This window comes from Narcine bancroftii, chromosome 1 (genome assembly GCF_036971445.1).
Source record: "Narcine bancroftii isolate sNarBan1 chromosome 1, sNarBan1.hap1, whole genome shotgun sequence".
NCBI lineage: Eukaryota > Metazoa > Chordata > Chondrichthyes > Torpediniformes > Narcinidae > Narcine > Narcine bancroftii.
Genome location: NC_091469.1, coordinates 409,172,875 through 409,187,571, shown reverse-complemented (window position 1 = coordinate 409,187,571; position 14,697 = coordinate 409,172,875). Strand labels below are relative to the sequence as shown.

Genomic DNA, 14,697 nt, shown 5'->3' with positions numbered 1-14,697 from the left:
CAATTCCTCTAGCAATGAAGGCCAACATTCCATTTGCCTTCTTAATAACCTGTTGTATCTGCAACCCAACTTTTTGTGATTCATGCATAAGCACTCCCAAGTCGTGGCTGACACCATGCTGCAGTTTTTCACCATTTAAATAATAATTTGCTCTTCTATTTTTCTTACCTAAGTGGATGACCTCACATTTACTAAAGTTGAACTCCATCTGCCAGACCTTTGCCAACTCACCTAACTTAACTATATTCCCTCTGTAGCCTCTCCACATCCTCTATACAATTTGCTTTTCCACTCAATTTAGTTTCATCCACAAACTTGGCTTCACCTCACTCTGTCCCCTCTTCCAAATCCTCAATGTAAATGGTGAACAGCATTGACCCCTGCGGAACCCCACTTACCACTGTCTGTCAATCAGAAAAACACCCATTTATTCCAACTCTCTGCCTTGTGTCAGTTAACCATTCCTCAATCCATGCCAATATATTTCCCCAATCTTATTGATAAGTCTCTTATGTGGCACCTTATCAAACACCTTCTAGAAATCCAAATATACAACATCAACCTGCTCTCCTCTACCTCTTTCTCTTCTCTCTTTGGCTTGGCTTCGCGGACGAAGATTTATGGAGGGGGTAAAAAGTCCACGTCAGCTGCAGGCTCGTTTGTGGATGACAAGTCCGATGCGGGACAGGCAGACACGATTGCAGCGGTTGCAGGGGAAAATTGGTTGGTTGGGGTTGGGTGTTGGGTTTTTCCTCCTTTGCCTTTTGTCAGTGAGGTGGGCTCTGCGGTCTTCTTCAAAGGAGGTTGCTGCCCGCCAAACTGTGAGGCGCCAAGATGCACGGTTTGAGGCGTTATCAGCCCACTGGCGGTGGTCAATGTGGCAGGCACCAAGAGATTTCTTTAGGCAGTCCTTGTACCTTTTCTTTGGTGCACCTCTGTCACGGTGGCCAGTGGAGAGCTCGCCATATAACACGATCTTGGGAAGGCGATGGTCCTCCATTCTGGAGACGTGACCCATCCAGCGCAGCTGGATCTTCAGCAGCGTGGACTCGATGCTGTCGACCTCTGCCATCTCGAGTACTTCGACGTTAGGGATGAAAACGCTCCAATGGATGTTGAGGATGGAGCGGAGACAACGCTGGTGGAAGCGTTCTAGGAGCCGTAGGTGATGCCGGTAGAGGACCCATGATTCGGAGCCGAACAGGAGTGTGGGTATGACAACGGCTCTGTATACGCTTATCTTTGTGAGGTTTTTCAGTTGGTTGTTTTTCCAGACTCTTTTGTGTAGTCTTCCAAAGGCGCTATTTGCCTTGGCGAGTCTGTTGTCTATCTCATTGTCGATCCATTATCTCCTCAAAGAACTCTAGCAAGTTTGTCAAACAAGTCCTGCTGTTTCTGAATCCATGCTGCAAACATGGGTGTCCAAGACAACCTCCCCCAAAAATGGACTGAGCTCCTGGGCGTGGCCAGAAGGTCAATGTTATCGTGGAGCATCCAGCAAAATGAAAAAAGTATGAAGCCAGTTTAAGTTAAAAGTCACAATCCACAAACTGCTGCTGCAAGGACATTTGGCATAACTGAGAAGATGATAACGAGAATGGAGAAAGAAGGAAGAGGTTTTAACAAAAATTCCAAAGAAACGATGTTCGATGAGAAGAGGCATCACTGGTTGGCTGGGGGTTAGAAAATCATGTTGCAGAATGGGTACTTGAACAAAGCTAGGATTGCTACATAGTCATGCAAAATAAAATCAGAGCAAATGCACTGAAGGTGCCAAGGTCAAACCCAGAACCAAATAGAGATTGTAAAGGTACAGTCGGCTGGTATAACCATTTCATGAACAGGAAAAATCTGGTATTACGACAAAAAATAAAAATTGCTCAGAAATATCATAAGATCTTGATCATAAAGTTATAAGTTTTCACCAGGTTCTTACACATCAGTGGCAAAAAGGGAAAGATTGTGAAGTGAAGCTTAATTATTAAGGTCACATTTCACAAACAAACACCTCATTTGCCATGCATGATCTATGAAAGGATAGACTTCATGCCTGCAGTTGTCTTTGCAGAGACAATGGGAAGTGCTTGTGAGAGTTTCACAAGTAGGTGTTTATGGACCAGCATGCTTGAACAGTGTCCTGAAAAAGATTTGTGGTTAATTAAGCATTATTTTGTGACATTGTAAAGAATTCTGGGAGTTTTTACATTGAATATGGCCAGCTCTTATTGCTAAGGATTATGGGATTGTAACTATAGATGAACTCTTAACTAAAAGTGAACTTTCTTGTTCAGTTCTTGTTAAAAATGCACTTAAGGATTATATCTCCGGGGGCGTGGCAAGATGGCATAGGGAACAGACGTGCCTTCCAGACCTCTCCTGACTCTGATTTATTGTTTTATCTTTAAGTGCCCGTTAAAGTTCTTTTAAAAGTTTATAAATAATAAGAGGTGTTGGATTAGTGCCTAATGGTTTAAATAGTTTAAATAATGATGATAGTTTAATGAAATGAGAGTTGGGAGAGGGAACTGGGTGGGCACTAGTTTCCAGAAGTCATCAGCTACCTGTGAGTTATCTCACACCCAATATTTTGGGGGAGTTACCGCTTTGGGCGGTTTAAACAGGAGGAGGTAGTTGTGACCTCCGACCTGTTTTTTTTTCTTTTTAATTTTTGGGTTAAGAAGTGAAGGTTTTTTTATTATTATTTTTTTAATTAAATAAATTTTTTTTTAAACTCTTTTTGTTTTCTGATTGTAATTGAGAGGGAATTAGGAGGTTTTTTTTCTCTCCTTTTTTTCTCTTTTTTGGGGGGGGGGTTTTCTCTTTTTTCTTTCTTTTTTAAGAGGATGATGTCACAGAAGATAATAAGTCAAAATTTGAGGATGTTGAATTAGATGAAGAGGAAGATGAAGGGAAAGGTGATAAGAAGAAAAAGAAGAAAATTAAGTACAAATACATTGAGGGAGAAGAGTTTATTAAAATTAAGTTAATTTCGATAGAGAATTTTGAAGATGTTATAAATGAAGAATATGGAGAATTTTATAAGAGTTTGAACTTTTTTCTTTTTTATATAAGGGGGAGGGGAAGGGAATAAAAAGTTTATCTGATTGTTTTTCTAAGGGATGTTTTTGTTCTCTCGATGAATTATAAAGGAAACTTGGTATTAATGGAAATTCTGTATTTATGTATTATTAATTATGATTTTTTTGAATAACAGATGTGGTTGATATATGATTTTAATATTTGAACTTAGTTTTAAAGTGGATTTCATTTGTTAAATACATGTATTATGTTTGATTTAAATATATGTTTAAGGGTATTATTTTAGTATTGATTTTTTTTTGTTGTTAGTAATTTTTTTTGTTGTTAAGTTTTATCCTTTTTTTGGAAGTGGGTTTTTTTCTATTTTATTTACAATATTGTTAATTAATTCTTCACTCTTTATTTTGGGGGGGAGGGTTGGACTAATTTTAAATTAGATGATTAATGTTGTGTTATAATTATTGGGGGGGTTAATTTGTGTGGGTTAATGATGTAGTATTCTAATTTTTATTATCTTATTTTTTATTATTTCTTTAAATGTAATTTTTATTTTATTCATGTCATAAAATTTTAAATAAAGTTTAAAGAAAGGATTATATCTCCCCAGAATGACTGTCACATAAATAGTTCGTCATGGCTTTCATATCAAGAAAGAGCTACATTCTACATCTGTAGGAGACATTAGCTGTGACAGTGTTGAATGAGTCATTGAAGTCAAGAAGTAATTAAAGATTTCTGGAGACATCCCTGAATGAACAAATGTGAAAGCAATTTCCAATTTGTTAGAACATGTGAAGATAAACATAAGCATTGATCTAATATACTATATAAATTGACCCATTTCTGTATGAATTTTGAGACAGGGAATCAGCACTGATATTTTATAGTGCCCCCTTAAAACCTTTTGTATGTTAAAACTGGTTCTGTGGTTTTCTGCTGTGTTCTTTATTCACAGATAAGTTTGCAGCCCAGACTTTAACATTTGCATAGCCAGCAAGGATCTTGCAGGGACGATTGCCACGAATGAAGTAAGAGGCCACAAAGAACCAGGCTTTCGGTTGGACTTGAAATGCACTTCCGTGACCCTTGAGCCCGGTCTCCATAGCCAATTCCTGGGAACACTGTGGACCCTCCATTCGAGGCTGATCTGGTTCCCTGCCAAGATCCAGAAAAGAACCAGAGAATGGAGACAAGGTAATAAAAAAAAGATGACTTTGACATTATCGCATAGATCTGTTAGCCTGGGTAAAAGGTACTGTTAATTAATTCGGAAAACAGGCTAGGGAAAAGGAGCAGACTATGGATAAACGAGATACGAAGTATGGTAAAAAAACAATGATCTGGTAAATAAAGGGTAGAAATTTAATATTGGACAGCAAGTCGCGCAACTCAGTTCAAAAAAATAAGAATTGTGCAGGAGGCCAGAAAGGAGCTGGATGGGTAAATTTAAATGATAAATTTTTAATAGTAGATTGTGTTCATGGGACAGAGTTAAAAAGGTTCTCTGGTAAAGGCAAAGAAATGAAGCAAGGACAGCAGGAGGAATATGGAACACGAGCATTATATCAGAGACAGTAATTAATGTGGGAAAAACCAGAAAAATAAACAAGAGAAAAAAGAAATGGAGAAAGTGTACACAATAGCAAAAATCTAAAGAAATAAGCTGGAGGTAAAAATGAAGGTCATTGAAGTATAGTGTAATGTACAAAGGAGGGTGCACCAAAAGACTGAGTCCTGAAGGCTGAAATGTGAGAGGAAAGAAATCAAGCACCAAAATGGTTAACAAACAGAAGGTGAAAGAAGAGAAGAAAATCACAGGGAGCCTATGTTAGGCATGGCGACCCTATTCTTGCAGAATCAAAAGATACCTTGTGGGCAAGACCACCACATATGTACCCTAGCAGCCACAGTCATCAGTCCTGTGTTCTCATTAGTTAAAGTAAAGAAGGTGGTTTCAGACTAAGCTTTAATGGAGAATTGTTGTTCATTTTGGAAAAAAGAAACTTGAAAAAGTTTGCCTCCCACCTTCATTGGCAGTAGTGCCTGAGTGAGGAAGAAGGGGTTAAAAATCTCGAACTGAAGGTTATCTGCTGTAATTTGAAACCTGTCTTCCAAAGTGCTTCAATCATGCAGCAGTTTCACAAGTTGTTGGATTTTAAAGGTATCAATTAAGAAATGATGTTCCACTCCTGCGGTTTCTTGGTAACAAACTTATACAGAAGGAGTAAAAACGAATCACACAGAAAAAAGAATTACTGTATAAACCAGGGGAAATATATATTCTGTGAAAACTACAAGAAATGTTAATAGCCCACCATGCTCCTGACAAAAATCCAATGGGCTTTATTAACTATATCAGATCAACTCAAAACATGTATGAAACCTAACCCGTTTCTTTTCCCCCATTCTGTTAAACTTTAAATCCTGTTATGTGAAGAGCTGTGCTAGTGACTAGCTGCCTGGAATGTAGGCCTCTCCCAGAAGAAACTGCACAGGAATTTTGGAAATTACGAAAGTACACCAGACTTGTACTGCAGATCAACCATTTAATGATGACCAGCCTCCACTTAATTTAATGCAATCTTTATGCAATGCCTACCAGAGAAAAAAAAAGCAATCTTATTGGTTTTTAGACTGCAGGCAAATACGACACAATCAAGGAATTTTACTGCTACACGGACATTCTAAAAAGGAACGTGCAGGAATTTTGAGTCAATTCCTGCACTGCAATTTATCGTGCAGGACTCCTGCAGATTTTTGGAGGAAGTCTGCAGTGTAAATTGTACCAGAAAAATTTGTTGTCGGTCATTCATTCTCTTTTCTTTGGCTTGGCTTCGCGGACGAAGATTTAAGGAGGGGGTAAAAGTCCACATCAGCTGCAGGCTCGTTTGTGGCTGACAAGTCCGATGCGGGTGCAGGGGAAAATTGGTTGGTTGGGGTTGGGTGTTGGGTTTTTCCTCCTTTGCCTTTTGTCAGTGAGGTGGGCTCTGCGGTCTTCTTCAAAGGAGGTTGCTGCCCGCCAAACTGTGAGGCGCCAAGATGCACGGTTTGAGGCGATATCAGCCCACTGGCGGTGGTCAATGTGGCAGGCACCAAGAGATTTCTTTAGGCAGTCCTTGTACCTTTTCTTTGGTGCACCTCTGTCACGGTGGCCAGTGGAGAGCTCGCCATATAACACGATCTTGGGAAGGCGATGGTCCTCCATTCTGGAGACGTGACCCATCCAGCGCAGCTGGATCTTCAGCAGCGTGGACTCGATGCTGTCGACCTCTGCCATCTCGAGTACTTCGACGTTAGGGATGAAAACGCTCCAATGGATGTTGAGGATGGAGCGGAGACAACGCTGGTGGAAGCGTTCTAGGAGCCGTAGGTGATGCCGGTAGAGGACCCATGATTCGGAGCCGAACAGGAGTGTGGGTATGACAACGGCTCTGTATACACTTATCTTTGTGAGGTTTTTCAGTTGGTTGTTTTTCCAGACTCTTTTGTGTAGTCTTCCAAAGGCGCTATTTGCCTTGGCGAGTCTGTTGTCTATCTCATTGTCGATCCTTGCATCTGATGAAATGGTGCAGCCGAGATAGGTAAACTGGTTGACCATTTTGAGTTTTGTGTGCCCGATGGAGATGTGGGGGGGCTGGTAGTCATGGTGGGGAGCTGGCTGATGGAGGACCTCAGTTTTCTTCAGGCTGACTTCCAGGCCAAACATTTTGGCAGTTTCCGCAAAGCAGGACGTCAAGCGCTGAAGAGCTGGCTCTGAATGGGCAACTAAAGCGGCATCGTCTGCAAAGAGTAGTTCACGGACAAGTTTCTCTTGTGTCTTGGTGTGAGCTTGCAGGCGCCTCAGATTGAAGAGACTGCCATCCGTGCGGTACCGGATGTAAGCAGCGTCTTCATTGTTGGGGTCTTTCATGGCTTGGTTCAGGATCATGCTGAAGAAGATTGAAAAGAGGGTTGGTGCGAGAACACAGCCTTGCTTCACGCCATTGTTAATGGAGAAGGGTTCAGAGAGCTCATTGCTGTATCTGACCCGACCTTGTTGGTTTTCGTGCAGTTGGATAATCATGTTGAGGAACTTTGGGGGACATCCGATGCGCTCTAGTATTTGCCAAAGCCCTTTCCTGCTCACGGTGTCGAAGGCTTTGGTGAGGTCAACAAAGGTGATGTAGAGTCCTTTGGTTTGTTCTCTGCACTTTTCTTGGAGCTGTCTGAGGGCAAAGACCATGTCAGTAGTTCCTCTGTTTGCGCGAAAGCCGCACTGTGATTCTGGGAGAATATTCTCGGCGACACTGAGTATTATTCTATTTAGTAGAATCCTAGCGAAGATTTTGCCTGCAATGGAGAGCAACGTGATTCCCCTGTAGTTTGAGCGGTCTGATTTCTCGCCTTTGTTTTTGTACAGGGTGATGATGGTGGCATCACGAAGATCCTGAGGCAGTTTTCCTTGGTCCCAACAAAGCTTGAAAAACTCATGCAGTTTGGCATGCAGAGTTTTGCCGCCAGCCTTCCAGACCTCTGGGGGGATTCCATCCATACCTGCTGCTTTGCCACTTTTCAGTTGTTCGATTGCCTTATATGTCTCATCCAGGGTGAGGACCTCATCCAGCTCTAGCCTTAGGGGCTGTTGAGGGAGCTGGAGCAGGGCGGAATCTTGGACTGAGCGGTTGGCATTGAAAAGAGATTGGAAGTGTTCTGACCATCAGTTGAGAATGGAGATCTTGTCGCTCGACGATGCAACCCGCCTCACGGACCCGTCCCCTGAAACCCTCTGGGATCAGTTGAAGACTACTATACTGCAATCCACTGAAGAGGTACTGGGCTTCTCCTCCAGGAAAAACAAGGACTGGTTTGACAAAAACAGCCAGGAAATCCAGGAGCTGCTGGCAAAGAAGCGAGCTGCCCACCAGGCTCACCTTACAAAGCCGTCCTGTCCAGAGAAGAAACAAGCCTTCCGTCGCGCATGCAGCCATCTTCAGCGCAAACTCCGGGAAATCCAAAATGAGTGGTGGACTAGCCTCGCCAAACGAACCCAGCTCAGCACGGACATTGGCGACTTCAGGGGTTTCTACGAGGCTCTAAAGGCTGTGTACGGCCCCTCACCCCAAGTCCAAAGCCCGCTGCGCAGCTCAGACGGCAAAGTCCTCCTCATTCATTCTACTGCACAACCAACCACCGGGACTGTTGCACTCAGGTATTTGCAGTCTTAAAAGGTGCCCCATGTGAACAACCACAAGGATAGTAATTATATTAATTTTTTCAGCAATTTTTCCCGACATTGCAGTTGAAAAAACTTTATTGTTTAAGACAAATTTAAACTGGTCAGACAATACCAAAGAACAAATAATGTGCAAATAAAAAGATGCATCAAATAAATGGAAAAACAGAATTAAAGAGTGGAAAGAGGAGACCCACAATAAGTGGGAAAAATGAAAAAAAGACCTGGAGAGACAATGCGAGCCACTGGTGAGGAAACTTTGGGATCCCAATTACATGACTGGCATATCGACCCTGACCTTACTTAGTCATCAAAGTAGAGTTAATAATGATCGGCAGCTCCTGCCCTGTCTGTGTAGTATATTTTTTAAAAGACAAAAATTAAACTTTTCTCGAGGAGTTGCAGAAGCTAACCCAGCTATTTGGATGAGCAGGAAGGGAAATCTAAAAAGTTCTGTAGAGTTCACTTTATACTCTTTTGCCCACAACCCCACCTTAGAGAGAGAGAGAGAGAGAGATTTTTTCTGCTATGACTGAATTAACCCTTTGTTCTGCTAATCTTAAGTGCCACTTCTTCCAGCTTTTTCAAAACAGCACTGAGCTAACGTTGAATGTTCGACTTGAAACTCTTTAAAGATAAAACATGTCATGGACCAAGACAAGTCAGTAATGAGCAGATCTTTAAATACATGCAGAAAAAAAAATTTAGGCATTATAAAACAAATTGATTTATCAAGTGCCCATTTTTTCTTACTTCTGAAACTTTCATAGGTTAGAAGGGAAACTCCACTGTCCGATTATCAGTTCTTCCCCTTGTGCTACAGTTTCTTTCCCTTTTAAAATAGTAGACATTTATTGTTTCCAGAAGATTAACTACTTCGGAACTTTTTTCAAAGCAAAAATAATGTAGAGAGATGCTCGCATCTTTGTCAAAAGAGATGAGAAGTTTCAGGTTAATCACTTTTTCAGACTTTCAGGAGGAAATTAGTTCTAAGTGGTAATTTCAACCTACACTGCCCCAAATAAGGAAATCAAGAAATGGTTCACATGGAGTCTTACATGTGTGACATAATGGTGTTGAGAAAAGAGTGTTTTAAAATGCCTGTTGCAGGGTAAATTTTTACTGCAACTTTTTCGTAAACTCAGATTATTCACTTTTAAACCACCCCTTGTTTTTGTTAAGCACTCCAACTCTCTTTAAGGTAAGGACTTGAGACTCACTCATTAGTTCACCTCTTGGTAATGCAATCAATAAATAATTAAACAGAGAATTAATGAGAAGTGCCTGAAATGACAGGGAACCCTGAGAGGAAGGTCCCGGGGGTGGGGGGGGTGGAAATGAACTCACAATTAATCAACAGACTGGATTTGCCAGACATGTAATGTGATTTGCAGTTGCGGGATGCCTTTACCATTGAGAATCAACAGTGGGAATAGAGGGATTGCATCCCCACACTCAGTTATGGATTATGCCGGCCAACCAAACACGTGTACAGTAGCTGATATCTTTGTTACTTGATTATGTTCACAGTGGCAAGTAAGGAAAATGATATTTACTAAAAAAACACCTCACTGCAGACATGGTGACATCTATATTTAAGTGAAACAGACAGAAGAAAAATGCTTTGTGCTGATAACTCAATGTTAGTAAAGAGACACCATGCCAGCAAGGGCATACCTCTTGCCATGAAGTCATTTTTCATGTTTATAATTGGCCAGCTTTCTTGTTTACAGCATTGCTGTAAATATTGCTCAATGATAGAACATGTTTTAGTTGGTGGATTATGGCAAACCCAAACACCAATGATGTTAACTGTTGTTTAAGATTTTGTTTTACTACCTTGACTATTAGTTTAAAATTTTGTTAAGGGGAATAATTCCCTGCTATGGACTGCCTGAGGGAATGATTGCAGATAATGGTCCTTTGCATCTGAGATTAATGAAGAATTATACAAGGGATTGAGGATTGTGCAGTGTTTCCACTACTCCCATCAAAACTAGACAGCAGGAATAGTGGAATGTGCAAATAGAACATTAAAAAATAAGCTGGCACAATTGACTGAGGAAGCAGGGGTAAAATTAGCTAACGTGTGACCCCTAACATTGTTTAAAATGCAGGTGACACCGCAGGCTAATTTGGGCCTATCTGCTGCAAAAGCCTGCACTGCCAATGGGGTTGCATTTATTATAATTAGGTGATGACATGAGCAAATACTTGGGTAATCTGATGAGGACTTTTCTTGAGTAGTGTATTCATAGGTAGATCAAGCCTACCTGAAGGAGGGCGATCTAACAGAATCAAAGGGGTAAATATCTTAATGTCAAACCTGAGAATTACATCCTCATAAAGAATTGGGATCAGAAAAAATTAAGAACTCCGTGGAAAGGGTCATTTCAAGTGCTGCTAATAACACTGAATGCAGTAAAAGCTTGAAGGACAGCCTCATTGGGTTCACCACACTGACTGAAGGTAAACGGCCCACCTTAAACATTAAGACTGAGAAAAAATATTAAAGCCCAACTATAACATGAGAACCTTTATTGTTATTTCCTTTTGTCGCCTCGATACTTCAACTGAATGCCAGAGTTGTGACTGAAAGGAGAAATTTTTAATGATAGCATACTTTTGTAAATATGTCTTACTTATATGTTGATAAGATGAATGTTTATAGCTGTTGAATCTATTCCCATATTCCAACCAACCCAATGGAATGAGTCCCTTTAAGACACATCCCTACCGCAGACAGGAAGTGATAGAATGGATTTTAAGGCAGAACAGGTTACACACAAGTGAAAGTAAGGATCTAAACATATGGAGAGCAGCAGAGTATAACATGACATATTTTATTAAATAGCACCTACAGTTACCATACCAAATCTGGGAGAACATTGACTTAAACTTTTATTATATATAATGAGACATTTTATTTTTGACATAGGATGTATCCACAGCTGACTACTGATTGGATGGAGTCCTGTTAATTGGGATATGTGCTTCCCTCTATACATAATGTGCAAAAGCTATACCAATACCCTGATTGGCCAGAGGTAACTGGGGTCAGGATAAAGAGAGATATCTCTAAGATGGAGCAGGTCTTGATGATTTTGTTGCCCTTTGAGAGTACGAGAAAGGCATCCAAAGAGCTGGTTCACCAACTCAGAAGCTGGGGCTATTGGCTAATGAAACGACTAAGGGGCTCCAAGCAGCTGGAAAGGTGGTCTCAGCAGAGGTGGTTGCCATCTGTACAGTGACAATCCAGAACCAAATGGACCCTGTCTATTCTGGCTGGTTGTGGAGAGACCTGTAAGATTATAGGTCAAGGCTACTGAACGAACAGCTCTAACAACATCACTAAGTGGGTGAACCATATGTAAAAAGAGAGATGCAGGATTCACGAGAAATTGATTTGAAATGCCTCAACACCACAACTATTCCTTTCCACAATCCTTTGTTACTGGATGGATCCAGTGGCTGGAGAGAAAATAAATTATACTCCCAGCTATCCTTGTAGATTTACTGTTTCTGTGCTGCCCAAGTATTCTCCACAGCCCTTTTCATTATGATATGTTTTGTTATGGTCCTACTCAAGAGTGCGTGTGTCTTGATAAAATGAGTACAACTAAACACCCTTAACAGTATAATCTAATTAGTTTTCATGGACTGATAAAAGGAGGGAATGTAAAAGATTTGTGATTAATTAGCATTATTTTGTGGCATTGTAAAGAATTCTGGGAGTTTTTAACATTGTATGTGGCCAACTCATTGCTAAGGATTATGGGATTGTAACTATAGATGAACTTTTAACTAAAAGTGAACTTTCTTGTTTAGTTTCTGTTAAAAGACACTTAAGGATTATATCTCCCCAGAAGGACTGTCACATAAATGAGTCGTCATGGCTTTCATATCAAGAAAGAGCTGCATTCTACATCTGTATGACACATTAACTGTAACAGTCTTGAATGAGTCATTGAAGTCAAGAAGTAATTAAAGGTTTTTGGAGACATCCCTAAATGAACAAAGAAATTCTAAGTCCATGAACAAATGTGAAAGCTGTTTCCAATTTGTTAGAATACGTGAAGTCATACATAGACATTGATCTAATTAACTATATAAATAGGCCAATTTCTGTATGAATTTTGAGACAGAATCAGCACTGTGGGAAAATCATAGGAAATTTCATGGTGCCTCCCCCCCCACCCCCCTCGCATCGGTGTTACAAATGAAGTATTAAAACTTCTTGAATGTTAAAATTGGTTCTCTGCTGTGCTGTTTATCCACAGGTAAGTTTGCAGCATCAGCAGACCGAGCAGGCTCAAGAACTGAGAGATCTTTTGTTTTTGGACTGGTGCCAGAGTTTCAAATTTCTGGTTAAAGTTTGTTGTCTTAAGAGGGGCCACGTGGTTTTTCAAACATCCATTGGGAGAGTATTTTGCAGCAGTTTGTGGTGAAGGCTGCAAGTTGGCAGACCTGCTGCCTGAACCCATTTCAAGACAGGTTTTGAGTTCGGAGTTCAGCCTATAGTCAATTGCAGAGGGTTGTGGCTGGTTAATGTGTTTCTCCTGGAATAGGGGAAAAAGAACTCCTTGTGGTAACCTGGAAGAGGAGGCTATCCTTAACAGAGGGGGAAAGTTTCTTCAGTAAGACCCTTCAGTTGCTGATTGAAGATCAGTTTTTGTATGTCCAATGAACAACAAATATCTCTCTGAAACCAACAAAGACCTTCCTGAGCAGTAACAACTGAAGTTAAATATAATATCTGTTCAATTCTGTGCAGAGTAAGGAAGATTGCCTGATAATACACTGTAGTAAACTTGGAGAAGTGAATGATTGGACAGTGAAAAATAACTTTTATGAACACATAAATATTATATACACGTCTGCTTAGTATTAGAAGGGGGTTAAATTAATAGGAATAAGTATCTATTTTATTATTATGCATTAAAAAATAAAACCAGTTTTGTTTAAGTTGCCATTATCTTGGTGAATTTCTATTGCTGCTGGTTTTTGACACGTTTGGGCTCTTGACAACACATATGCAGGACAAGTATTTCATCTATACAAATAAATAAGTATTATTTCATGAATATGAGAGTCTCAGATGGTTAGCATGAGCAGTTCCTTTGGTACTGCGCTGTGTCCACTACCTTTTGCGGGGCTTTCGGCTCCGAGGCATTGGTGCCCCCCATACCAAGCCGTGATGCAGCCAGTCAGCACACTTTCCACCAGACATCCGTAGTAGTTCACCAAGGTTTTACAGGTCATACCAAATCTCTGCAAACGCCTGAGAAATTCTGCATTTATCAGAGTTAAATTTCATTTCTCCCTTCTCCACCTATCATAGGATCACCTTGCCTCCTTTCTCATTTCCATTCACACTACTGGTCTTCATGTCATCTGCAAACTTCATATTCAGAGGCTCCTACATTCATCTCTAAATCATTAATGCATATAATAAACACTAAGATTCCTAGCACCAATCCCTGTGGTCACAGGCTTGCAATCACAAAATACAACCCTCTACCCTTATCCCCTCTCACAGTATTCGTTGACTGCCTTTCAATTCGAGTGGAGGAGGCTGCGTGATCTGCTAAGTGACACAGACGCGTAAATCATCTGGTTTACCTTGAAAAATCCTCTATCCTTCACACCATCGACTAAAATGCCATCAATGTGTTCACGTGCCGCAAGTCTTTGGTTGCACCGTGTAATTTACCTCGTTCCTCCAGCGGGCTCCTCTCCCAATGCTCGCCGCTGCAGCCCCGGGAAGCCCGGACTATGAGCCCGGGACCACGGGGACCTCGCGCTGGCTTGGCCCGGCCATCTGGGCAGAGCAGTGCGCGCTGGGCGGGCTCTCGAGCGGCCCGCAGCACGGTCCGAACACCGCAGCCCGCAAGCGCTGCGAGCGTGGCCACAACCTTCCCCATAGAACAAATCTCGTCCGAAAGAAACGTCACTCAAGCTGCGGGACCGCAAATTCAACCCGACAGACAAATGCAGCGAGTAACAACAGTTCCGAGGTCAAACGGACAGAGGAGGCAAGCATATGATCACAAAACCTGGAGCAGTATGAAACCAACTCTCGAGTCGGGCCGGAACGGGTGATCAGAGTGGAAGTGGCTTGCCCCCTTTTCACACTTGCAAGTGATCGCACGAATCGAACGCCTTTCAAAGCAAATTCAGCCCCACGCCGGCGTCAGATGACACCACCTCACGCCGGGGATTGACGGGCCTCGACCCCTAGTACAATCCTTGGGGTCTGCAGATGCTGGCGTTGCAATGGGGCAAGGGTGAGATGGGATTGAGGTGAAATGACCCAAGTTTTTTTTCGCATGAATGCGGGAATTAAAGATTAAAATGAAGGTATAAACTTTGCCACAGTTGGGGAGGGGGCAGAGGAAATAATTAGCAATAAACAGCAATAAATAGCAATAGCAGATAAGTTTTAA

The 14,697-nt window shown here is 41.4% G+C and overlaps 1 protein-coding gene across 1 annotated transcript in view; it reads right to left on the bottom strand.

The window, feature by feature from the left end:
- malsu1 (mitochondrial assembly of ribosomal large subunit 1) overlaps positions 1–14,209 on the bottom strand; it is a 40,530-nt gene extending 26,321 nt beyond the window's left edge. The window contains exon 1 of the mRNA XM_069916072.1: positions 13,965–14,209. Coding sequence (XP_069772173.1) covers positions 13,965–14,175 — 211 coding nt within the window. The 5' untranslated portion in view covers positions 14,176–14,209. The remainder of the gene's footprint in view (positions 1–13,964) is intronic.
- Between the last annotated feature and the right edge of the window lie 488 nt (positions 14,210–14,697).